Raw genomic sequence first — 27,826 nt, forward strand, 5'->3', positions numbered from 1 at the left:
CATGACAACGGGACAGCTGAAGGGGACGAGGCATCTGCTGTCGGTGCAATATACCGCATCCCGGGCGGCTGCCGTCACCATATGTCCAAAGATTTGAAATATGAAAACTTTAACTCAGTGGGGTTTCAAAAGTCTGAGGCGGCTTTTCAACTCCAGTGGCTTCCATCCAGTATATATATATATATATATATATATATATATATATCTCCAGATTTTAGCCGTAAAGATTTAGCAAGTTACATTTAATAATAGTAATAAAAAATCCTTAATTTGAAAAGACTGGCTTCCAGATCCCTGAGCTCCCCGAAAGACTAAATACAGGCTTAATGAGCAAAAATCTGTTGAAGGACGCTGAAACTGAGCGGTCCAGGGAGGTACTTGGACAACACACAGAGAGAGTATCGTCCACCATCCACCAGACGTATAGCAGCCAGCACCACTAGTGGCCTCGATCAGTCCTCAGGTGTAGGGGGGCTGTGCTGCTGGCAGGCGCTGGCAACATTAACAAGGAGGCAGCGGGCATGATTACGGTGCTCGCCTTTATGAACGGAGTAATAGAGAGACGCAGAGTGTGGCGTCAAATTCTCCCGACGGAGGGGAGCGTGCGGTGGGGGAGGAGTCCGAGGCCTTCCCATGGGACCGCCAGGAGATAGAGTACTGACAATAGATAATTAAGGAACTGCCAGCATCTCTTTTCTCTTCACATGGGCCATTGTATTAAAGGAAATTTTTGGTAAGGAAGAATATTAATACAAACTGCCAGACTGACTCGGAGAGGAATATAAATTGGCAGTGGTGGCGGGGGGGGTATTAGGGAACGTTTAAAAATGGGCAGCACACGTTTGCTCTGGAGCTTCGGCTCTGTGGGTCTCTGCTGAATTACTGTAGGCATGTCATTGGCAACAAAGGTGCATTCAAAGACCTGCTTGTTCACACATTAACACTGCCGTATAACGATGTGCTGCAGTTCACTCTGTGCCCATCGTTGACCTTTAATCACCCATATTATACAGGCAATTATAGGAATATTTAGTAGATTTTTGTTTAAACATATCTAACAGTTCCTTGTTTACCATTACTCCTTCCATTTCTGAGTTTCTCACTAACTCTGTTTAGCTTAAAGTGATTGAAAAACTCTTGTGTGACCACAGTTCTATAGCATTTATGCACTCGTATACATGTAAAAAAGCTATAATTTTTTAATAACCTGTTAAAACACGATCGTGTGACTTTTAGTTAATGGTCCTCGTACTTATCTGTTCTCTCGCTGGGAATGTTACCTTTGGATAAATAGAAACATGTGGAATATAGTTTTAATGTGGTGGAGTCTGCCTGGACACAAATGATCCAAATGTTAAAATTGTTATTAAGTTATGATTTTGATAAAAAAAAGAAAACAATGTGACAGATAAGTCGATTTTAAATATATTCATCATTCCCAAAATTCACTCCCAATATAATTATATGGAAGGTGTATCTTTAACAGTATTAAACATTTTTCATGTATATATAAATATAGCCCAGAAAATCTTTGAATTATTTGCCAAAAAAATTACATTTCATAGGTTACTTCAACCCACACTGACCTGCTGGCCATGGTAAGCCGTCTTTTCTTTTCCTTTCTTTGCTGGAAAAATTAATATATGCCCAGAGGGGCAACAGAAGCTTGACCTTGTTCTTGTTAAATGATTGACAAGAAGCTGTTTTGGTTTGTAAAGGATAGCTGTTGATGTGGGATTGTCTGGGTACCAGTGGATACAAAAAAAAGGTTGTTTTAATGAGGGAAGAAGAGGCGACATCATGGTTTAGTTTTTATTGTTGGATAAAATGACAAGCGTGTTTTTCTCTATATAAATAACAATCACATGAGTGAACATACAAGACATGGCTATATGGAGGTGAAGACAGTGTTGGTGATCACAATGTGCTTGGGTACAGGATGTCGACAATGACAGCGGTGTGTTTTCATTTCTTAAAAAGGAGTTTGCTTGATCATCGGCTCGGGAAAAAACAAACACAACCTGCGCCGATTTGTACATTCATGGGAAACTAATGGACTCACAGTCAGCTGCTATGTACAGAACGTAGAGAGAAAGGTCAGAGGTCGTGGTCATCATCATCAGCAGTACAGTCGAGTGTAGAGTTTGGGGAAAACAGCGTGACGGGGAGGGGGAAAAAAAGCTTAAATTAAAGTAAAACTAAAACATATATATGAGTAAGATCTAACAGGAAAGACAGAAAGACTTCATTTCATCTGTACACATCAAAAGTCCATACTAAATTTGAGATATACAGTTGCCCGTTGTGATTCACAGAGTCAGAGAGTGCTAGGGTGAAAATGCATAGAAATGTGTCCAGCTATAGGAATCGGTTTCTTTGTCTTTGCCAGCTATGAATCTACTGCAGGAGGATTCAGAGCGAGTTGTTACTCGTAATCAAAGCTTATCCTCAAAGACCCTTCTACACACACACACAACTACCCCACTCCCCAGTGTGCTAGCTCATCATTACTTCATATTAAAACATCCACTTGAAACACGCCGTTCGAACAGAGCAGACAATGCATGTTCTCCACACGTCTTTCTATTAAACTCTACTACGCTTTTTTTTTTTTGTTTGATCCAGGGATTTTTAAGTTATGATTGGATTTTCTTCACACACGCAAGTGCTCTATTGACTCATTGCTAGGGATTTTGACACACTAACTCACAATGTGTGCATTGTGCATAAAGCTGGTACAATTCGACATCGCCACTGACTTACATTTTTCGGCTTTGGACTAAAAAAGGAAAAAATACGATTTCATTCAGAACCTTCCGAAGCCGGTTATGAGATCGGATCAAAGGTTACAGAGCGCACAAACATAATGAACCACTCAGTCTCTGTATCCACTTCAAACGGGATGGGATCACAGCAAGGGCTCATTTTAATTAGACCGAGTCGGCTGCGTTGGACGGACGGAAAGACCAGATTTGTGAGTAACGACGCTCACCACAAATGGATGGGGTCACGGGAAGAGGTGTACTTTGCAGTCATACTGGGAATAATTACACTAATTCCTCTGATGGAGGGCAATTTTCCTTGAAGGCACAGGAAAAAGTTGGGGATGGGCAAACTTAAATTACAAGAGTTCATCTGGACATATACAGTATATATATCTATTTCTGCCAATTCACTTAGATATTAGTTTTTTGTTCAGAGATTATCTACAGCATTCCCACACACTGAAAACAACTGACTGAATAGTAATGCAAGGTTTACGGATCCATACCAATTTTCCTGAAAATATTTTTTTTACCAGCAAGCAACTTTATGTTGACTTAAAGACAAACCACCCAGTGGAAAACAATGATTTCAACTTGGCTTTAAGACAATATCAATCAATTACTCCCTTGTAGTTGTATTTGGATGAAGGTTCTCCATCCAATGGATTTACAAATGGTCAATTTGGTTTCTGAAACTGTGGTTTTTCACCATTGTACTCCCACAAAATTAAAGAATCTGCAACAGAATTCAGTGCAACAGTAACTTTGACAAAACCAAAGCTCCTCGGCTCTTGATGTTACCAACCTAAGACTCGCCAACCCATACCACCACGTTGCCTTTGAGGACATCCGTGATCTCACAATTGAGCTTGTTGAGCCGTCCGTCCAGGATGAAGAGGGACTCCCTTGACGGGGTCATGAGGTACTGACCGAACAGTCCGCTGCCTGCCATTACCCTGTTCCTGCCGCTCCACGGCCATTCAAAGGACTTTGTGGCCTCCTTCAAGCTCTTGATCATCTTGACTTTGCCAGTGCTCAGTTCCACAAACAAAGCGTCCGTCTGGCGGCCAGAGCTCCCGAACACGTTGTACTGGTGGACCTCCGTAAAGGAGCGCTGGAAGGCCAGATCGGACAGGTGAAGGTTCGTGTGGATGTCGAACGGTTCCTGGATCTCTCCCCGATCCGAGATGGTCTGGATCCTCATCAAGCCATCGCCGTCATCGACGGTGACCAGGTAATGACCGTCTGGAGACATGTAAGGGGTGCCGGTGACGTCGCGGTTTTGTCCAATTGCACTATCCGTCACACTGTCCAAGATGAGTTGGGGCTGTGTAGCACCGGTGGAGTCAGGTCGGCAGTTGACAAAGTAGTAGCCGCCAAGATGGGTGTAGGCCACAGACTTGGGGATGCAGTTATACTCCCACAAACTGATGTTTTTCACATAGGACGTTGTCTCCAGGTCAATCTTGTGGAGGACAGGCTCATTTCGATGAACGATGAGGCCAAATCTGCAGTGAGTTCAAAGAGAAAAACAAAGATTCAATCGATAACATTCTGTCGTCTTGTAAACTCCAAATTATGACATATTTTTAGCCACGTTAGAAGCATAACTGTAGGGATGATGAGGTCACTCGGTCAGTCAACCACTGCGTTTGATGATAGTCCATCCGATGAAAAGTTCTTGGTCTACAGTCTGTCTTGATGATTAAAATAATATGGAATACTAAGTAAAACTTAATAATAAATGTTTTTTTATTTAACTAATTTATTTATGTATTGTGTCTGGAAATCAAATGTTCTTTTTCAAGGAGCAAGTGGTTTTAATTTTAAAATGCAGAAGTATTTTCCACATTTGAAGATGACATTAACCTGAAATAACAGATGCAAACTGATTCACACGTTATGATTATGGAAATATTTTTGGGCCATAATTTAAAAGAAATGTTCAGGAGAAAAAAAAAGTAAATGTCGCTGAGGCGTCCATTTAACCACTTTAAAGGGCAAATAATGGTCCCTGTCTGTCTTTGTGTTGGCAGTCGAGCACCATCTATACTTTTCCCTCCAATATGATGATATCATTTTTTTAACGGGGGCATGGATCAGTGAGAACGCTACCTCATTACAAAACTCCAAAAGAATCTCTTAATGGCACATTACATTTTAACAGCCAAACAGGGAACGAGGAATAGGCACGGAGCCGACAGGCCTCAATTAAACGTGAACACCAGCTGATCGATGCTGTTCATCATCTTTTATGCGAAGTGAACAGCGAGCCGTCTGTACCTGCGAACAGAAAAATGGCTGTTTGAAAGCAACAGAGCACACTTTCATCCCCGTGGAGGGAATCATCGATCCAGAGATCACTCCGTCCGGCGGGTCCAGACACGAGGCTGCAGTGAGTCATAAGAGATGAGATCTGAACATTTTCTTTTTCTTCCAACAAGCAGGCCGGCATGGTGTCATGGATAATTTGAGGGCACGAATCAGAACACAACACTGAACCATTTTGACCATTGTTGTAACGCTGGCAGACACTGTACTGAACCAGATCTGAGTCCTTTTCAAATGAAAATTCGTTTCAGATTTGTTGTCCTTTGATTTGTAGCAGCTGTTGGCTTGACAAATTGTCGGCATGTGAATAACCGGTCGGCTGTCTTGCAGCTTGAGTAGTTCTGCAGGGTTTAGCTGACATTGGGCGAGAGGCGGGGTTCACCCTGGACAGGTCGCCAGCCTATCGCAGGGCCACATACAGAGACGGACGACCACTCACTCTCACATTCACACCTACGGTCAATTTAGAGTCTCCAATGAACCTGACCCCATTCTGCATGTCTCTGGACTGTGGGAGGAAGCCGGAGAACCCGGAGAGAACCCACGCACACACGTGGGAGAACATGCAAACTCCACACAGAGAGGCCCTGGTTGGCTTGAACCGGGACTCGAACCCAGAACCTTCTTTCTGTTTGGCATAAGTGCTAACCACTACGCCACCGTGCAGCCGAATGGGCGTCCGTTTTTAATGTAAATTCAAAAGAATCCTCTCTGACCTGAAAAATAAACCCAACCCACATTGTCATTCCTGTGGGAGACAGAGCTGATGATTTGCAGTTACCTCCCTCGCCGTGTGTCAGCCACTGGCGCAATGGCTTTGCTATGGATTGTATTCAACATTGCGGCTGTTGTGACAAATCAATGAGTCGGGCACATATGCTGGGATATTTATCCGCGGCGCGCTCGGAAGCTAAAGGTCATCGGGGCATTCATCCTGCATTGAAAATATTGTTTTCACCAATGGTGAGATCCGTTGTTTTTGTTTTTTTTAAGCACCTTTGATAAATGAATAATCAGACATTGTTTGGCCTTGCTCTAATGTGAGCGCAGCTGGGCGGCTTCACTGGCAGACCCAGTTTGCTCTCAGCCAAACTGACAGCTGCTGCTTGTTGTCGGTACCATTGATTAATGCATTAAAGATTCTCTTTGGTTCCGCACAATGGGGCTGTGTTCAAACTTTCATTTTCATTTCATCATCTCATCTCCATGTCGGCCTTTTTATTTTTTTTGTTCTTCCCGTTCGGGGAAAAAAACGACTGGGTCTGAACACTTAACCCCAAAGTAATGTTTGCTCTGCAGTTTAGCTTAAAGATCCCGAGGCCAGAACTCATGAGGAAATAACAGGACAATGGAATGCGGCACAGTGGAATATATCTATAACACAGCAATTCTTGTTCAGCCATCCTCCAGCGCAAGTACATCGAATCAACATCTCGCTCGGCTTGTTTTGCCAAGAGGCAGTCTGTGCAATGATTAGAAAAATTTGTGAAAAATAGGTGCGGGCAGCCGGAGCTGCGGGGTTCTGTAGTTGCGGGTGGAAATGACAAATAACAGCTTCTATTTTATTTTATTTTTATTTTTTTTTGCTGACGCGCAGAGTCGCCTGACTGTAAGTCGATGGGTTTAATGAATGACAGCCCCCGGAAGTTCCTGCCTGCTTCATAGTTACTGCTGAGGGAATCCCCAGTCATTGAACAATCCCCCGGAAGTCGCTGAATATATGTCGGCCGTTCACCCACTGCTATTGTTGCAGAGTCGACCGATGGATGCTTGCACTCCTGCCAGCAGACAAAAGAGCTGCGTGCCTTAAAAAACAAAAAGGGAAGTAGTTAATTCCGGCTCCCCTAATATCTGCAATAAAAACAGCTGTCCAAATGAAAAGTCTTGAAGGGGCTTTTAGTGTAATTCAGCCGTGCAAGGATATATTCTGGCAAACGTCGCCGCCGCCGCCATTGCAATATTGAATCACGGCTTCGTAACTGAAGAACGCGAAGATCCCGTTAAGCTGCTTGCAACTGCTTTCAGCTGAATGTACGGATTCAAACCAAGAATCACGTCTAACGTCGTTTGAATAAATTACAGTCTCACAAATGTAAAATTCAAACGAGTCAACTCGGAACGTGGAACATGCGACGTCGGCTTATTATGACTATTTTCTTGACATTCGATATTCTGAAATGTTAGAAAATCCTTCAGCGATGATCTCAAATGAGTTCAAAAGTCAAACATTTGATAGTTCCAGCTCTTCAAAAGTGTGAGTTTGTTGTCTTTGTCTTAACATTACATTAACTGAATATTTTTATTTTTTTTCCCCCTTTTTATTTTATTCTAAATACAACAATTTCCAGGTGTGGATATGGAAGAATTGCAATTATTTTCAATGACTAAATAATCCCTTTTATTAATACTAGAAATCACTAACCGTGTACTGCGATGAAGGGTTTTTCTACGCTGCCCCGTCCTGATACTAGTTTTTCGAAATCTTAACGGTCGTGTAGTTGAACATCGAGAGCACCCACCATCATACCATCATCTCACCACGTGTAGCCAGTGAAATGCGTGATTATCTGATGATATTTAGGCATGAAAAAAAAACAAAAACATTCATAATAGGAGGGGACCTGGCTGTAGCCTTAACAATCACTAAGTGTATCTCCAGAAACACCAAGAACTGATGAGTAGGTAACTGGTAAAGACGGGTCTCGGTGGATCTAATTACAGCTGCGGCAGCAAACACCACCACCAAATCTTTCTATAGTAACTTATTGGCAGTGTTGTTGAAATCGTTCTATAGTAACTTATTGGCAGTGTTGTTGAAATCTTTCTATAGTAACTTATTGGCAGTGTTGTTGAAATCGTTCTATAGTAACTTATTGGCAGTGTTGTTGAAATCTTTCTATAATAACTTATTGGCAGTCTTTCTATGGTGCTCATTGTTAATCATGTAAAGTGCTCCGCCCTCCTGCCAGAAACTAAACCTTTGGTAATTATAAAATGATCAGTTGCTGTCAACTGGCTTTGTGGATTTTTGGACTCAGACACGTAAACTTTTAACTCAATGCAGCTCATGCTAGAAAGGGTTTGATTTCTATAACTATTGCAGGCGAGTGGCCGTGAAAGTCGTCCGCAGCACAGATGACCACCGGGGACTTTCTCCCAAAGGCTCCGTCAGCAGACAAGTGCACACTTGCTCTCACACACGAGTGCCCATCCACTTCATTATTGCACCATTGAGCCTTGGAGAAAACGGAAGCAAAAAGTGGCCCAAATGCCAATGGGATGAATCAAGATTTTGCGAAAAAGAAAAGGACAAATTGCATCGGACCTCGGATCGGGCGGGACGCACCTGACGTGGTTGGCGATGAGGCTGGAGGCGGGGATGAAGAAGTCATCCACCCTGTCGAAGCGCCTGCCGACCGGCTGCGTGTGGACGGTGTGGTGGGAGACTCTTCCGGCGGCCTGGTTGATCACCTGGTTGAACAGCGAGAGAGGAGCCGGTGGCCCGGGGGGTTTGACATTGAACAATCATTCAGTCGCTCGTGGCTCGCAACACAGAAGGCGCTGATTCTCGCACCGTCAAACATATTTCCATTTGCCATTGTGGCGAAGTTTTAATTCCATAAAAACCTCGAGTAAATCACAATCTGCCATGTTTGTATTTGCCTGTTTGCACAGACTTATGGGTAAAAACTGCAGAAAAATCCTCTTGTTGCCGAGGCGCTGGATCTCCTTGGCGGGTGGGCGATGTGTGCGCTGCTGTCATCGGTTGTCTTAATAATACTTGTGCGTGCACAAGGAAGCGTGCAGGCATGTGTTTTGTGTGTAGGCAGCGTTTTCTTTTTTTTCTTCTTCTCCCCCCTTCGATTACGCCACAATGCACAAAGCAAATTGCTACAGAACAAAACCTTCTGCTTTGCGAATGTCTGCGTAGGCGACGACGAGAAGGATTCTCAAAGAAAAACCCGCCGAAGACTTGAAGAGAATCAGGCTAAATGTCAGAGGAGAGGAACGATGCCGTGGAAAAGATAAATGAGGGGGGGGACAAATCGTTACATACTGTAGTTGTTGATCATGTTTGTGTCATGGAGATATGCGGTGTAATCTGTATTTCTATACATTCTGTGTGTGTATGAATTCTGATCATTGTCCTACAGTGTGAATGAACCAGGTGACCAGAGTTACACCAATATATCTGCTGATATTGGCTTGTTGCAGATTCTGTCGGTTTGTATGAGCTATACATTGTAAAGTTACGTGCAGCAAGGTTTATCGAAGCGTACGACTCATTTCATTCTTGATTTCGAATTTCCAAAAGACCAACGTGTCCCTTCAAATGTCTTGTTGTGTCTCACCACTGCTCAAAACTCATTGAATGACATAAGAGAAGGCAGTCACGAATTTGAAGCCGGAACTTCAGGATGTCTGGCTTTTTTGGTTGAAAAAAATATGGATTTAACGATTTGATGGCTGCAGATTAGTTAATGCAGAATTTTTGGGCATATTTTTTTGCTTCATGTTGTGTATTCAAGTGATTCAAGTAACTACTAGACAATCATTTTAATGAAATTGCATTGTGGTAAGTAAAAAACATCGTTGTCAATAATACTTCCAAGCATGCCCATGAGGGCATAACCTGGGCACAAGTGAATTGAAGGGATCTATACCCATTCTTTCATTATATAAATTGCTATTCCTCTTTTGGCATTGGCCTCAATAAACATAACGATGTGACCATCCTGGAATAAAAGCTGAAAGTCGGTAATCGTTTCCCTCCGCCGTTTTTATTTCAATTACTCCGGACTCCGGAGCCAAAAAACAATTGGTAACGTGTCACTGTCCAAACACCTATACACAGTGAAGCGTGAGTGACTATTAATTACCCTCATCAGGCGAGACAAACAAATCAACAACTGAAAAATCCCGGAGAGGCTGCGGTGATTAATGTCACTTGTACCGCGTCGTCTATTGGAAAAGGGGCAGAAACACTTCGGATTGTAATTCACCTCTGATAAGTTGCCGGGCGCCGCTAGGACGGCGATAATAAGGTTATTTATTAATGTACAGTACGTGTTCTGCTAATGGAGAAAAGTTCTCCTACGACCTACTGTTGCGACCGAATGCAGCGGACTTCGCTCTAGCCACTGTCAGTCAGTAGAATAAAGGTTGAGTCAGTGTGAACATACAGTGCATGATCAGTGTGGTTGTTATCACCTCGCCTGTGTTCACAAAACTAAGACACTCTTTATGCTCTGTGGTCGATATTCAGAGTCTGTACGAAAACGTGTTCACACTTGGTATTTTATTATAATCGGCACCAGGCGAATCATGGGACTTTGGTCTGTATAAACAGCAATGTGATCTAGAGTCGAAGCTGTCAATCAATGAATCTGTCACTATTTTGATAATCAATTCGTCACCGGCTTCTTTAAATGTGACTCTGCTTTTTTTCGTCTGTTCCATATGAATAAACTGAATTTCTTTTGGGTGATCTGGACTGTCGGTTGAACAAAAACAGTCCCTTTAGGCTCTTCAGCCATTTCCCCCAGTTTTCCGACCAATAGAAATCCATAATTTGACTGGACATTAACAGGTTTACAAGTTCATGTGCAAACACACACACGAGCGGTGCCTCTTTACTTAAAGGACGATGCCAACTGTCCCTTGAATGTGTCGCGTCTCCGTGCGTGCCCGACGCACCCTCTGCCTTTCTACCGACCGAGCAGGGCGAAAGAATCTGTGCGGAGGAACAGTAATGTACTAATACAGCGCAAACGTGCAGGCAACTCTCGGATTTACCTGCAGTGTGGGGAAGTTCTTCTCCACGTCTCCCCAGCTGAGCAGCCACACCTGGTCGTGAGATTTGTCGTAGTGGAGCTTCACGGGATAGGGATCGGTGCTGACCGTCTGGAATGGAGGACAAGCACGCACGCACACGCACGCGCACGCACACACACACACACACACACACACACATATATACACATATATATACAGACACACACACACCCACATATACACATATATACACACACACCCCCACATATACACACACTCACACACACACACACACACACACACACACACACACACACACACACACACACACACACACACACACACACACACACACACACACATATACACACACACTCACACACACACACACACACACACACACACACACACACATATTCACACACACACACACACACACACACACACACACACACACGCACACACACACACACACACACACACACACGAATCAAACTGAGCCTTTAACGACAGCCAGGGCTGCGGAATAACAGTTTAAGAGGAATCTAGAATTTGCGTTCCAAGAGATCCCTCTTCAACGTGCAGCGGTAATGCTTTGTAAAAAAAAAGAAAAAAACAGTTCTTTCTTCCAGCGCACTAATGCATCAGGGTTTGACAGGAGCAAGTCTCCCTCCAACAGGGTTAGGGGTTTATCATTTTTCTTTTTTTAATGTACGAGACGTCTTTTGCGGCGCCGAGCTGCATTTCAAATCGAGCGGTGACAGACACAATCGCTTCTACCGCAGCGGAGTAATTGCTCTCAGTCCTTTACCCGTTCCCCTTCCGTACGCGCGGCGGCAATATTCCGAGGGGAAGACCGGAAAGACGAGGCGCCTGTGACAGAGAAGTGCTGCGTCTCGCTCATCTCGTCCACCCGAGTGCAGGCGGACGGCCGCCTCTGAGGGAACAGGGAGACGATGTCGTCGCCTGCACGGAGAAAGCAATCACCCCGCGTTCGAGGAAATTATTCCAACCTTGTATTCCCGCAGTTCCCTTGGACTGCAGCTTACCTTCTAGAGTGTTTGTTTCGCTAGTGAGCCGTGATGGTGTTGTGTACCTGTAGGCAAAGTACATATCGTTCCATTGAGAGGGTGCACGGCTCCTCGGAGGGTTCTTGGAAAAAAAAAAAAAAGGATTCCGTTGAATCCCAACTAATCTCTGAGCATGAAGTCATCGGAGAGAACAGGTGTTCACGTTGTTCATCTTTTCTCTATCAACTTTTTTCTTTTTTCTTTTTTTGTTTTCCTGGCTGAGGAAGATTATGAAGATCCTCATCCAATATGCTCTCTCGATCTGTCGGAGACGAAGCGCCGGTAAAATATTACAGCGACCTCAAGCCTTCGCCGGCGCGCCCTTTTGCACGCAATCTGCTCATGAGAAGACGAAGAAGAAGAAAAGTCCCTCACCCAACATGTGACTGGTGCGAAGTTTCAAAAATGAATTTGCCAAATTAATATTGTTCTACGCGCGTCAATCACGTTAATATTTCGATGAGAAACGTGTACCAGGGGGGAGGAAAAACAACGGAACGGGCCTGGTGCCATTTGAGCCGAGAGGACGGGTTCAGGTGGTTAATTATCAACCGCTAATATAATGCGATGAAGCTAAAACCTCCAGGCGACTGAATAATGAGCTCGTGACAGTCTCTGGGACAACAACCTTCTCACCGGCGGGTCCCCGAGTGGCTCGTGAGCTGTAAACAACCAACAAACATCTGCAGGGATCTGAGCCAATCAACCGGACTATCCCCCCCCCCAATAAAAAAACAAAACAACCCACTGACACTCATGATTTAACCCAATGTGCTGAACGGAATTGTGCCATTTCCCGAGCCCGTACAATACATGAGCGCTGGGAGATGGCAGGGGATTTCGAGGGGGAAGGAAAACCGCAGGGGGCTGCCGTGTAACAATGTCTACGCGAGGTTGCCGGGGGTTACGGTATCCATGTGAAGGCGGCCCTCGGGGCCACTCGCTCACCACATCCGCGGAGAGGTTAAGTGTATTTCCTGCGGAAGTTTTGCGGCGCGCATGAAAACGGGTCGGGTCGGGCCGGGTCGGGAGGTAAGCCGTTGAAGTAGAGGTGAGGGAGCTGGTGTCAGAGCGGACAAAAGTGGCACCGGAGATCGGCGACGCTCTCCGACCACACGTGTGCCGACCTGGTCAACGTCCACCACCTGCCAACGAGACGAGCAGCAGCAGCAGCAGCAGATGACGTGACATATGTCGATCAAGTGTGTCCGACACGCGGAGCAACAGGTGGACGCCTCGGTTTTCACAAGGTGCCTGCAGCAAACACTGTGTTCCGGCAGTGTCCATCGGAGTCAGTTAGTCTTCTCCTGGAGCCGAGTCGACGCACGCATAGAGCTTCAGGCAGACGACGGCATCAGTCGCAGCTGATACATTTTACGTGGTTGAATAAAACAGTCAGCGCAGCTAAAAAAAAAAACAACAACTGTATTTTTCTACTGTACTGTAAACTGATAAAACACAGCGAGTGAAGATTAACGTGGCGCCGGAGCTCCGCCGATGCCGAACGAGAACCGGATCCGACACGGAACACGGACGAATCCCCATTTGTCACGGCCTTCTCGTTGTTTTCGGGAACGTGCCCCTCGAGAGCCGAGGCCACATCCGAAAACTTTGAAGGATGCTTCCATCACTTTGCACTTCACTCACTGTACTCTTTGTGTTTTAAGAGATTGACCGATTTCGGACGCCGGAGTAAGTTCTGAGCGACAGCCTCGTAGTTCCTCCAAGTCAGGCCCTCGATGACGATTGTCTGACAAAGACCATCCAAAGTCTGAAGACTACCAGTATCTGTTGACTTCACGCAACACGCAACATTGCCCGCGAGTTGCCAAGCAACCGAGCGATTCAAAAAAGCACCTCCTTGGTAACCGTTGCTATTTTTCACATACAAAAAATCTCTCGACCCCACGCGGACCACCCGTCTTCGAAGCGTTGGCTTTTTTTTCCCGGTTTTGTCCTTTAACTTCCGCTTATCACAGTGCAGATCGTCGCCCACGCTGCCGACACAAGAGTGCCGGTCGGAGTCGACCCGCTGTCAGGCGAGTCGTGAGTTATGCAGCCACCCGTCAACTCTTTGCAGCTCACCCCGGGTCGGTACACATGCACAACCAGCGCACTCACCCTCGTGTATTGGTGTGCTTCTAAATTATTACTCAAGTAGAATATTTAAACAGCGGTATAAAATATGAATCCCGGACATATCTCAAGCGAAAGAAGCACAGAGAAAGTTTCACATGCAGCTCGGCTGAATGCGTCGAACTAACCGTTTCCGCTCAAAGGCCAATGTATTGTATCAAACTGAGTCCTGAGGCAAAGGGAACAACACACAAAAAAAACACCCACATGGAGAAACGCCTTACTGACTGTTCTTGTGAAATATGTTGCCCTCATATCATTCTCGGTTTTCTTGGTTAAACACAGATGGAATAAGTCATAGAGGAGGGAAGGAAGCCCTTTTAACCTCGAGGTTTGTTTGGACAGATGGAGGCAGATTTTTTACTGATAGTCTGAAAGAACATTCACTTTTACAAAATCACAAACAGAAACGACTATTCAGTGTTGGGGGGTTTTTTTTTGCATACCCTGTGTAAAGTTGTCAACTTCTCTCACTTGCACCATCTCTCACATATTGTTGTGGTCGTTGCCCGGCGAAAATGCACACGAACCCGGTTTTCCGATTGAGCCAGAGAATTACCTGGACAGCCTTCTGAGACTGGATGTCCACTATCAGCACTCGATTCAAGGTTGGCTGCGTCACATAAATGAACTTGTCCTTGACGTTGACCGCTGATGACCACACACACCTCTGGACCGCCTCGCCCGGTGAGGCGGGGCACACCTCCTCCTGAGGAAAACAAAGCAAAAGCACGCACACACACGCACGCACGCACGCACGCGCACACACACACACACACACACACACACTTGTCAATTAATTGTTTATCGCAATCGCGAGGAAATTCGGCCCATTAAAAAACAATTATCTCCGTCCAGTCATTACTCTGCGTTGTTTACCGCTCGCAAAAGTCTTATCACCGATGCTGATGTGAGTCATGTTATCCTGGCAACTCGAATAGATGAGCTTTGCGAGGTCCTGCAAACAAAAAAATCTCCGTAAATCGCTCCCACATTCGTCCACACCCCAAGCCACGGAACAAAGCCTGCAGACGATCTGCGGATGTTCAGCTTCCAGTCTTGGCACCGCTCCCCCCCCCCCCCCCCCCCCCCCCCCCCCCCCCCTCCGGCCAATGGGGGACTCAACCAGCCGTGTGTCCCTGGAGTTCTCCTCCCTTTTTGGGCCCCTTCCCGGGCCCCTCGGAGCCTATCTGTGCCCGGCCGTCTGTTCCGGACTCTGTGGGATGATTTAGGGAGAGCTGCTGGCCGGCAAGGATGAATGAAGGGCTCCGGCATGGTGGGATGAACCCTCTCCCATACTGTATTTACAACCGCTGAGGCAGTCTGTGACAGGTGCCTTCCCACAGGCCAACGTCTCTTAGTCGGAAGGACATTAGGTTATGTATGAACTTCAGTGAACTATGTAAAGGATTGAGGAGGAGGGGGGGGCTGCAGGAAGACTGACAGAATTTATATCTACCGCAGTCCCCCACTCATCCTGCCCCCTTTTATGTCCTCTCTAGAGACTGGTTCAAATAGTTAATATGGGTATTTAAAAAACAAAACAATGACAGTGCTTCGGAGTATCTGGCTTCATGGCGAGTTTTTCATTGGTTGTATGTGCAGGCGTCTTTCGGTTGTCCAGATGTTTCACCGCCTGTCGGCGTTTTTTGATCCAAAACAGGTTAGCGACGTCGGTTTCAAGAGGCCAGAAATCCCTGCACTTGAAGGGATCATCACATCGGCATTGAACGATGTGAATCGCCCCGCAGACACACACACACACACACACACACACACACACTGTGGTCATTTTGTGTTACATGGCGGCAAAATCGCACTCGTCGCACCTTCTGAGAGACATCTGATGCCCAGCTGAGGGTGTGAATGGACGCGGCTGTAATGCCCCTTGTGTTGCATATGTCTGTGTGTCTGTGTGTGTGTGTGTGTGTGTGTGTGTGTGTGTGTGTGTGTGTGTGTGTGTGTGTGTGTGTGTGTGTGTGTGTGTGTGTGTGTGTGTGTGTGTGTGTGTGTGTGTGTGTGTGTGTGTGTGTGTGTGTGTGTGTGTGTGGGCGTGGGTGTGTGTTGCAGAGCATGTATGAAATTTAAAGAGTAACAGAGAAATACGAGCGTTCTGATATTTCCCCCAGTTTAGCCACTGGATGATTTGTAGTGTTAATATATTTGTGACACAACATCAGGCATCTGCAAGGGGGGGGTTGACTGCAGAAAACAGTATGGCAGCGACATCCGAAGTGTCAAAAAAAGAGAAAAAATGTAAAGCAAAGTAACGGCACACAACACTTGTGTTCCCTCGAGGAGTTTCTCCGAGGTCTCAATCCAAACGGCTGTGAACTCACCACATTGATGCAGTTGAGAATATTTCGACGCTGGTCTCGGATGGCGGGAAAAAAGTCCTTTGTGTCAAAGCCTGTTTTCCTTCCTCGGCTATTTTTCCTGACGTTGTGAGGTCCCTGTGTATAGCATGAGGCCGTGCGTCTGGACACGGGTTCACGCTGATCTTTAAAGATTAGTTCTCTGATGAGGTAGACAAGATATCTGTGCCTCATGGTCAGTAAGTCTCTCTTGGTGGGACGGAGGTGATTGAGATATACAGTATAACGCAAGACTTGGCTACGTGAGGAATTCAATATCTAAAGTGCGTCATGGAGGTTTTCGTGGTGTCTGATAGACAGATCGACGCCTGTACTTTCGTGTGGTCCAACAGTATCCGCTTGCCATAGGAGCATCCAAAAGTAGCATTTTTTCCAATGCACCAACTTGTTGAGAGAAACCAGGTCCCCGGGGATGAATCAAGAGCTTCCTGTGATCGAGAGCAAAGTGCAAAATGAATGAGGGAGCGCGATGAGCGCATGCTTATGACCCTTTGGGGACGCGACAGGATTTTTGAGATTCTCCTGTGCTGCACAGGGACGTATAATAAAAAAAGCGCTTCCTGAATTGACTTGACTACAATTGGCCATCGGAGTGTTTTTTCCCTGATAACCGCGTGTATCACCGTAAAACGCTCTGATCCGGTAGTTACGGGATAATGGATCGACCGCGCCGACAGAAAAACTGGCCGCGTCACGCCGGGAGGGGCCTTCGCCTTCTTCGCACGGCAATCCCCCCCAAAGACGGGCGCGGGGAGCCGGCAACGCGGCACCGGCTGGTGATTGATATCCTGATACAGACGCACACCTCTCGCGAGGCGAGGCGAGGCGAGGCGAGGCGCGCCCCGGCCGATTTGTGCCGCACTCATGGCGCTGCATTATGCATAACAGCCGTCCAAAGTGTCAATGTCTGTGTGTGCGTGTTCACTGGCGTCATTCATATGCAGAACATATGTGACTATGCACCAATGTTTTCTCTAATAAACAATGGGGACGAAAAACCGAACAATGCTGCGCGCAGTGTGTGAAAGGCGTCGGCTCGCAGTGTCTCACCAGCCGACTCTCCTCGGCTCCTTTGAGCATTTTAGCTCCTTTTCGGCTCGTTTGTCTTTGTCCGACAACTTCCGTTTTTTCCGCGGCACAAAAGCCCAGATCTGCCTACCGTTCAGCAGCAGACGAACAAAGACGGCAACAGAATGGAGCCGTCGGCGGCCGAGGAGCCGGGTGTCTACCGCTAGGTGTTTGCAGATCAATCATTCGATCCATTTAAAAAACAGTTCTCAACAGCGCGATCACTTCATTTTTTTTGTTTATATCTTATACTGCACAACGGCCACAATGCACGTCATTGTACATAGCATTTGTGTTAGATTCTTTTTTTCTTATTCTGATTTTTCATTTCCCCCCGGTTGCTACACTTCGTTTCAAATTTAGAATTTTCCCTGCGGGGATCATCGAAGGTAGATCTTGTCTTATTTTAATGTGGGTTTACAAGTTACCTTTTGATGTAACTAGGAAGGAAAAGAAACAATTATTAAAACTTAAAAATCGCCAAATGTGAAGAGAGCTGGTTCTCATTCTTGTTTTTGTTTTTTTAGTATCAGCACTATATTTCCTTTTCTGGACCCGTCGCTGACAGGATGAGACAATGGAATCACTCGCGCTAAGAATGTGCTCCAGCACGTACAGTATAAATCTGAGCAGGAGTCACTTTTGTCCTCGCAATTTTCACCGCGGCAAATGTCCTCTGAGGCTTCACTTGCTCGGCTGCATCTGGAAGGAAAAGAGTCTCGGCTAATGCGCAGCGTAAACAGCATTGACCGCCCGCGATCGATTTCTGGAGGTGTCACCAGGTCGGTCAACAGGCCAGCGGACAATGAATCACATCATCAGTCATGCACGGGGCCCCCTAAGCCATTCGAATAGAAGAAGGAAAAAAACAGAAGGGACGACCCATGACACTCGGCCAGCAGCGGTTCACTGTGAAACAGCTACATCGGGAGTGTTTCAGTGTGCCTCACTTGGTGGTGGGGGGCTGTGGAGGGTTCACCGAGCGCTCCCCATGACGTTCTGTTTTATTACGCTATCTGTTTTTCTGGCAACATGTTTCTAATGTAGTAAAGCGGAATCTTTTATAGGGGAGCGTTCAACAGTGTAATGAATCCGCCGACAGGCGTAAATCATCACAGGGGTTTTTCATTTGGGGGGGGGGGGTGGGACTCTCATCTAATCTCATTTCTTTCAGCTGTGGCTGAAAAAAACAGCGTTGTTGCAAAAGTGTCCACAAAAATGCTGCAAATTAGCTGAAAGTGTGGTGATAATGACCCGTGGTTTTGTCACATCGCACGACAGCTCTCATGACACATTCACCCGGCAGGGTGAGAAAAACAAGATGCAAAATCAAAAGCCCCAAAACAATAACAGAGCTGGGAAAATTCTGACGCCTGCGCCACAAAAAAAAAACAACGCAGCGGCAGCTTCTGAAAAGCATCGCGACTTTGTAATGACGGAAACAATCTGAGTGCCTTTGTCAGGTTAAATGTTACAGTTTGGCTCATTAGGACACGATTCCACAAGTTCTTTTAATTTGCTGCTTTGCTGAATCTGAGCCTGGGACTGCAACGGCTTCCTTTTGCATAACAATTGGGTATTAAAATAAACCATAACCTCAGTAATTCGACAATAATTAAGTCTGGTGACCAAATCCTCAAAACGAAAGTGCCTGTTGAAATTCCCAGGAGACTAGTGTTTTTTTTTTCTTTTGTGTGATGAGTGTAAGGTTTAGAAATTAAGATAATACATATGTTTGTGTTAATTCATTCAAAATGAGTTCACAATGTTCACAGTTGTTATTTACCTTTATCACGTTGTCTTATTCACATGAGCTTCTTAAAGTGGATCAAATCTGCCTCTGTACCTTCATGCACACGTCAACCTCAGTCTAAGGCCTTCTGGCTTCTGATTGCCTCGTTCGGACACGTGCTCAGGTGTAAGCAGGAAGAAGGTTGTTGTTGTTGTTGTGGGACCGCTGAGGGGGGGGGGGGGGGGGGGGGCAGTGAGGAAACGGCCCGATGAAGATACCCGTCTCCATAGGGTGATCCGACTGCCACGCATCCAGCCCTCACGTCACATGAGCGACACTGACGGAAAGGGAGCGTTCAAATTCAAATGTACAGTGTGTACGGGCGGGGGAGAGAGATCCTCGACACCTGCAGCTACACACATTCAGCTCGGTGGTGCGTAGTAAATGACGATACGCGACGACAGTGAAAAGCCCGAATTCTCCCCCGCGCAGATGCCAGGGGAGTTTCCTTTCCCCGAGCACTCACCTGCAGAGCCAGCAGCTTCTCGCTGGGCTTGATGTGCCGCTGTATCTCGCACGCCACCGGCTGGATGACTTTTATGCCGTCTTCGTAGAACACATAGAACATGTTGCCAATGCCGAGACCTGCAGAGGGAGTCAAAGAAGGCTTCGGTTACACGCCTGCAAATAGCTCGTGCGTCGGCACGGCGGCGAATGTCTGCGACGGAAATAAAGCCGGCGACGCCGCCATTCTGCTTGCGGAGCGTCGAATCGCTTAATCCCTCTCATCACAGTTCGCCAACCGCCATTACAAAAAAAATTCAATTAACCCAGTTTAATGAATGCGACGGTGGAGCGTACCTTCGTCTCGCCACAGGATGTTCGCCACTGTGAGGAAGGGGGGGGGGGAGAGAAGGGGAAGAGAAAAGCAGAGGGAGGAATAAGAAATGCAAGAATCAATAGTGTCCCCTATATTAAATCGGAAGACATCAGATCATCGCCCATCGGCATGGGTTTTTTTACGGATAAGCCGCCTTAGACACACTCGAGTGGTCGGCAAGGTTTCGTGCTCAGATGGATGTCATAAGTCTTGAGGAGGGATTAGCGGGTTGGCGAAAAAAAAAAAGGACTAACAGTTTTGGCTCCTTGAACGGGTCATTTCTCGTTAAGAGGCGACCGATGACGTGAGATGTGGAGCGAAGGCCACAAAAACACCACGAGCGCTGTGACGGGCCACGTTTGTCTTTGGGCTGGGGGAGGAGGCCCGGGGGGGAACCCGGAGAGAACCGGCGCACACACGGGGAGAACATGCAAACTCCACACAGAAAGGCCCCGGGTTGGTTTAGAACGGGGGACTCGAACCCACAACCTTCTTGCTGTGAGGCGACATCTCGCCGACCACCACACCACCGTGCAGCCCCCTTTTGTGAGTTTTTAATGTTGCTAAATGTCTATGAATATGCCGTGGACACATTTTTATCAAATTTAATATCCGATTAAAAGCTTTTTTATGTCTACATTGTTTTGCGATCGCAAATATCTGTAAATACCACAGCAAATACAACTACTCCATTTAGAATTATCCTCCACGCGGCCTTTTCAACTGTGACCTTTCTCTCCCATTGTTCATCCGTGGCCCGGTCTTCCCCTCTGCTTCCAGCCCGTCTTCCATTTTACCCGGCGTCTTCCGTCTGCGAACCAATCTCCAGCCCAATTCACATCCGATTCTAATCTCACCTCTAATGCAGCGCTCATTCCCGCGGCCTCTTGTTCGGGTGGACAGATGCGGAGGGAGAGGGAGGGAGGGAGGGAGGGAGGGAGGGAGAGGGAATGAAAAGACAAAGCCAATCCAGACACCACTGTGCAGTTAGTCAGCCTTAATCTCTCAAAAAGTGCTTCGTCATGTGTTTCCCTCGTGCACTCTCGCATACCTTTCAGCTCATTAAAAGTCACACAAAAGGAGCAGGGATCTTGAGATAGAGGGACGGGGACGGGGGGGGGGGGATGAAAGGCGAGGACAAAGCGAAAAAGGAAAAAACAATACAATTTATTTGAGACGTGCCAAAAAAAAGAAGAAAAAAAAAGCGGAACATGGAGAAAATGGAAAAGAGGAGTCGAGATGAGATCTTGCGCGGCCCGGGTCTTTTCCAATAGCCCGCAGTATTGATGCTATTCATCACTTGGCAGAAGGGCCGCGGCTGCTCTGCGCGCACAAGGGGCCCATACATCAACGTCATCATCCATACAACAAAACGAGCCGGTTGCCACTGCAGGCGGCGAGTTCACTCTCTCTCTCTCTCTGGCCGCAATAGCCGTGTTTTCCACTGGGCCTTCGGGGAAAACGGCGCGTGCGCCATCGGCCCCCGGACTCCGCAGTTCCTACCCGTCAGCAAGGCCGGCGAATGACATAACAGAGGGGTTGGACTGATTGGGTCGGAGCAGATTCAAATGCAGAATGTAGCGCGGGGGCCCGGCTGCCTTTCTCTTCGCGGACAGAAGCTGCCCCGGAGAGGTTTCTTGGAAATATTGACCCCCGCAGTGTGTTGAAGTTACGCCTCAATTATAGGCGAGGGCGCCCAAACGCTTTATCACTGACAAAACTGCAAGTGTCGAAAAATGGGGCCGAGTGGCCGCTCTCACTGCTGCCGCCAGTTATGAGGAGGCAGAACAGAATGACTAATGAAATGTGGGGGGGGGGGGGGAATCTCTCCTCCTTCCTCATCTGCATTGACACAAAACAAAGATCCTTTCTCTGCAGTGATTGAAAACATGCAGGGGAAAGGTCCAGCGCAAATCCATTGCTCTCTCGCTGTGCCAGTAGGAGTTTACGTGCAGGCCTGGATCAAGACGCCTCTGGTCCCTCGCCGCCTCGGCTCTTCACTGGAGCCCGCAGGCCTCAAGATCAGCGGAAATGTGTCTTCATCAGTTGCACCTTTAACAGTTACCCTAAATGATTCTCTTCTCTCTCTCTCAAAAGGTCTCTTTTCAATTCATGTTCTCTTCAAGTATCAGTATCATATTTGCCGCACGAGTGATTGTTGAGTGTGCTAAGTATTGAATTTGTTCATAATAAGAACAAAAATAGGGCATATTGTCTTATATCCCTTAAGGAAGGAAAGGAATAAAAACTGTTTGTTTTTTTAACCATTACAAGCTAAGCAGACCTTAACCTTTCATAATTTTTCTTGACCGATTAGAAAAATGGAAAAATGACATTCAAAAGTGTCAACGCGTGTCCTCCCCACTCTCCTGTCACTACTTCTGTGTCAATAAAGCAATTGAAATGCATCACAGGTCATTTTAAACACTGACATGGTCCGTGTTTAATTCAAACCTTCCTTTTCTTCAGCAAACAAGATGTGAGATTTTAATTTTCTATTGACTTCGGGGGGGGAAATGTTTTCCTTCAAATATTTGAGGACTAATTGTCGATTGGAGGCTAACTCCGACAGGAAGTCCCGGACAATACGGTTCACAGTCAGAGAGTGACGGGGCTGCCTGCGCTGCATTTAGAGTCTAAGCACCGTATCGTGTCTTTAGGAGGGAGAGTATTCAAAAGACTTAATCCTTGAAGGAAAAAAAAAAATCCCTGACAGTTCCGAAAAAGTTCACGTTTTGAAACATCAAAGCTTGAGAAGTGAAACGCAGTTTTTGTTCGTGCCTGTCACATGGAGACAAATATCTATCCGTACATTGAATGTGTGCGGGTAAAGAACATTTGTAACCTGTCTAATGCTTTGTGAAGTCCCCTAATCTGTGTGACCTTTTAGACGGTTCACGTTAGTTGGTTTAATCAACCGTAAAATAAATAATTCACAGAACCGCGGTTTAAAAGGCATTTAAACTGTCCACACTGGATTTACAGTCATCATTTCACGAGACCTCCGGCGTGAAGCGGGAGTCGGCGGGCGCGCAGGCGGACGCGCCGCCGCGCTGCTGACAGCGCGTCCAACACTGTGCGCAGGCCCGCTGTGATGGGAGCTACCCCGCCGATGGAGACACGGATGCTATTTCGCCACGAGCTGGTCTCCGTTGGGGGGGATGTGGAGCAGACCAGTATGGTCAGCGGGCTCGGGAATAAAAGAGCTTTGTGGAGACTTTGGTGGGAAGTAGTTGTTTCTCATCGGCGTGGGGCCGAGGCCCCCGGGAAGATTACAGGGCCTCGGCCCCACCAATCACTTCACCCGCAACGATTTTCGCTGATTAGATCCCAGCCTCTTGCCCCCCCCCCCCCCCCCCCCCCCCCAAATCTGTGTAATCAACCGGTGGCGCGTTTGATTGGAACAAAAGCTTCGGGAACATCTCGCCAAAGTGGTGGAGAAACAATGGGACAGAATGTGGAATAAGGGCAGTAATAAAGGAGCACGTGTGTGAAATAGAAACAATAAAAGGTTGATTAAAGGGGATTGATGAGGATGAAGCTGTTTGGTGTTAAGGGATGCTCATCAGCAACGGCGATCTTACAATAATATTTGCCAAATTTGGGGACTTCCACGCCGCAAAAATATATTTCGCCGTAACAGGTGTCGTACGTGGACGAGACGTCGGAAATCTCTCAGATTAGTTTTGGTACGTTGACACAGAATAGTCAGGTCTACAATGAAGGGGGCAACTTCCAAGCGTGTCGAAACGAATGCACCGCGCACGGACTGGGAACGGGTGAACTAATGTGTCACGGGTGTGGGATGGTCAAGCCTCACCCACCGAGCACGACTGAGCGGAGGTGACCGTTCGGCGGTGCGACCGTGCAAACTCGCTCCTCTGCCCACTGAAGTTTTTTCCGAGACGCCGCGTTCCCGCCGAGGTGATGCGAAGGTCGCTTGCGGGGGAATCCTGACGAGCGGAGGAGAGCACGGAGGGGGGGAGGAATGTGAAGAGCTGAGTCGAACATGACACAGGAATGGGCGCAGATGTCATAAGAGGGAGTACGGCGCTCACACTTGCTGCACATTATTATTTGACTTGCAAGTTAGGCAGACTGAGAGGGCTCAGTGTTTTCTACGGGGGCTTTGCAGAGGATAGAGGCCCGTGCCGTCACTTTGGAAAAAAAGGAGAACAAAGTATTTACTGGAGATAAAATGTGCGCGACAGTGGCTGAATATTTCATCCGCAAGGATTCATTTGTTGTCTGGCGGCGCCTTTGGAACCAAATTTGCAAAACGAGCTCTTGCTTGAGCTCGCCTCCCCCCAGAGGTCTTTTGTTTTTTGGTCTCTCAGTCTTTGAGTCATCTCTTTTAGAGAGCAACGTCCCCGTAAACAATGCACCTACATGGTGGTGACGTAGCCACTAATAAACAGTAGTGACGCCTTCTAGGGTTCAGGGGTAAACGTCACAGCACAGTGAAAACAAACCCAAACACTAAATATGCTAATTAGCTCTGTAAGGAGAAGCGGATGAAAATGGAAATGGCTTCACAGTGAAATCCTGTACAAAACAATAAAGAAAAGGTACGAATGGAAAACTTTTTTTCCCCTGAACTCGCCGACTCAACGGACAATGATTTCTTCCTCCTTCGACACTGCAGCTCCGCAGTTCAGTGGAATAAATCCGTAATTAAAGGGCACCCCCGGTTCCAGAGGGCAAAATGATGCAGCAGCTCGAGGCGCTACACGTCCACTAGGGGGCGGTTGAACTGAAATCAACCGCCCCCTAGTGGACACGATGCATCGCGATGCATCGCGATGCGGACGTGGACGATGCTGCATCGACGCAGCATGATCGATTATAGACTACGTCCGTTACTTGTTGATTTTCCAACCGCTGCTGGACAATAAAGTTTTTGAGTTTAAAAGGAACTTCCTGGTAGTAGTAACGCACTCCTGTACTGTATCATTCATACGCAATAACAACAGGGAGACCGTCGTATGAACCAGCGTGATCAAAGACGGGACAACAACTTTATTTATCACCGTCAAACACAGTACAGCGGATAAATACATCCGCTCTGCCCTTCACAATAAAAGCCCAACTTAAAATCACCCTCAGTATTTTGCTGAGGCAACTCGCCCGATTCCTAATAAGAAATGTAATTTCTATAAGTAAATGAAGTAGCTGACACTACGCTGCTGTTCGCTACAAGTGTCCATTTTTTACAGCAGTTAAATTAATAAAATAAAAAAAGCAGTTCAGCTATATCTGACTGCTTTTGATTCGTTGATGAAAAACGTAGCCACGATTTGCAGTAATATTGAAAATGGAGGAGGCATGAGATCCCGATGCATCGTGATATCGAATCGAATCGTTGACAGGATCGTCGCGATCGCATCGCATCATGAGACCAGTGAAGAAAGTCGGAGAGACCCGAGCTACAAACGCTCGTTTTTCCGAAGCCTCGCGGATCATATGACATCTGCGGGGGGGGGGACTGTCAGAGACGGGTGGCGCCCTGCCTGCCGGTGACAGACTGTTAAAGAGATCAATATTTGAGAGTAAAGCAATTGGCCCTTTTCCGTGTTTGGCGCCTTGCGAGAAAGAAAAAAGGTTTTCCGACCTTCGAGGCTCCGCTGCGGCGAATTCACCCGAAGGAGCTCATTTGTGCCGCGCTCATCACGTCGTGTTATTTGATTCTTTATTTTCCCCTCCTGTTCATTTCTCGCTTCAGTCCCATTCAGTCCTTTTGACAACCGGGCTCAGTTGGTGATTCAGCTCTCTCGCCGCTCTTATCCGAGCACTTTGAATGAGCGGCCCGAGGCCGTTCATAAATACCATTTCTCATGGAATGAGATAATTCCTTTTTTTCCCTCACAGAGTCACTTTTCCAATACATTCTCATGCGCGACCACGAGGTGTCATTCGAATCGGTCCGGCTCAGATCAATGGCGCTAGATCGAGGGGCAGTATTGGGGCTTATCACTGACAGCATCCTTTACTCCCTTTACCAACGGACTGACCTTTCCTTGACCCTGAAGACCCTTGGGTCAGCATCTGTGAATGTCCGGCAAAGCAAGAAGAACTCCTGACTCCGCCTGACTACGGGCGAGAACAAAATCTTCCTTCAGGTCTTGATGACACGCTTCCTTTTCCTGCGACGCCCGCCGCGAGTGACGCTTCAAGCGCCGATCGGTCAATTCATCTTGAGAGAGAACTGCGCGTGTTGACAAAACAGTCTCTCCCCACGAGGTCCGTTCAGCAGCTGCTCCGGAGGAAGCCTGTCGCGTCACACAGTCACCCTCAGCAGATGGAATCGGCCAAGTTGTCGCCGAGACCTCTGATCCGAGCTATCCGAGAAGATGAGACTGCAAGTTCCTCGTTGACCTGGGAAATTGGAACGTCTCACGTTGGGCAGTTGTTATTTCACAGGGATCATGTGGGGATTGGGCCTTTTTTTTTTACGAAGGCGAACTCCGTGAATGACTTCTTTCGGTTTAAATCTGGTATACGGTGGGATCTTGGTCGCTTGCATGGCGCCTCTCCCCGCGAACCAGGATGTCAAACCAGACGCCTCGCTGTGGGTCTGGAATGAGCGAGCCGACGACTTCAGAGAGCCTCTCCGGGCCTTATGGAGCCAATCTCCAGTCGTACTCTCGGCCTGCGATTGCGAGCGAGGACTCTGGCGCGATGGTGACTTGTGTGACGGGAGTGGGCCAACACAGACGTGCCAACCGCGTGAGCTTCTCGATTCAATCATGTGCAGTGCTGCGTGGTTACAGCTCGCGCTTAGAGAGATGAGAACTGGCACACATGCAAGGACACACGTGGCTTTTACATGCGACTTCAGTAGCTACAGCTCCGTGCACAATGTGCACAAGTCAACACAAACAGCAGTCGACAAATTTGCGGCTGCTGATTATATCATTTGCCTATTTTGCTTAAACTAAGGAACTAAAAAGACTTTTTTTTTTTTCACCAACGCTGCACCCACCCACCCACCCACCCACCGTGTGACCTAACGCAGTTTGACAGTTCCAGCGGGGAGAGGGAGTTCACACGGGCCGCCGCGCTGCAGTCGACGCCCGGTGAAGAGCTCTCGGATGAAAGGTACTGGCAGGTCTAATGCACGAGTAAGAGCTGGCTCAGTGTTCACGAAGATGAGTGGCCGGGGTCAGCGAGGGGCCAGCGCTCACTGAGACCCGGAGAGACGGGAGGCAGTGAAACAAGAAAGGATCGTCGGGAGGCGAGAAGCAGAGGTTGACACCGATGCGGTTTGAAGTGAAGCCGGCCGGGTGCCTCGCTGTTGCCTGTTCCCGTCAGAGAACGGGCGGTGTTAGTCATTTGCGATGTGATTTCGAGTGCGCTGGCGTCATTTGGCAACTGCTTCCCCGCAGAGTGTTTCGGCGTTAATGCAGGTAACCGCCGCATATGACGGGTTAAATGCAGGTGACCTCCGCTTCATCATAAGTACATGCCTTTTTCAAGGAGAGTAGTTAATGGCAGCCAAATAATAGAGATGTGGCAGGAAATGAGCCGACTGATGGGGGGGGGGGATGGGAATAGCGAGATTCTGCAGACCTGGATGAAAATGTCTGCGCTTTAATAAATAAATAAAATACTTTAAAGCATAAATGAAAAATTAGACAAGGCTGCGTTATCCGACTGCATTAGACAGTACTGTTGGCACAGATGCAGAGATAAAT

General features: G+C 47.1%; 1 protein-coding gene across 4 annotated transcripts in view; it reads right to left on the bottom strand.

Moving 5' to 3' along the window:
* Positions 1–1,798: 1,798 nt before the first annotated feature.
* The window catches only part of fstl5 (follistatin-like 5), a 144,932-nt gene continuing 118,904 nt past the window's right edge, over positions 1,799–27,826 (bottom strand). For all 4 annotated transcript variants that reach the window (XM_035650292.2, XM_035650291.2, XM_035650290.2 and 1 more), the window contains 6 exons: positions 20,114–20,140; positions 19,779–19,897; positions 14,637–14,786; positions 10,893–11,000; positions 8,443–8,567; positions 1,799–4,273 (listed from right to left, as the gene is read on the bottom strand). In XM_035650292.2, coding sequence (XP_035506185.2) covers positions 3,571–4,273; positions 8,443–8,567; positions 10,893–11,000; positions 14,637–14,786; positions 19,779–19,897; positions 20,114–20,140 — 1,232 coding nt within the window. In that variant the 3' untranslated portion in view covers positions 1,799–3,570. The remainder of the gene's footprint in view (positions 4,274–8,442; positions 8,568–10,892; positions 11,001–14,636; positions 14,787–19,778; positions 19,898–20,113; positions 20,141–27,826) is intronic.

The sequence above is a fragment of the Scophthalmus maximus genome, chromosome 9 (assembly GCF_022379125.1).
Source record: "Scophthalmus maximus strain ysfricsl-2021 chromosome 9, ASM2237912v1, whole genome shotgun sequence".
In the NCBI taxonomy this organism is placed as follows: Eukaryota; Metazoa; Chordata; class Actinopteri; order Pleuronectiformes; family Scophthalmidae; genus Scophthalmus; species Scophthalmus maximus.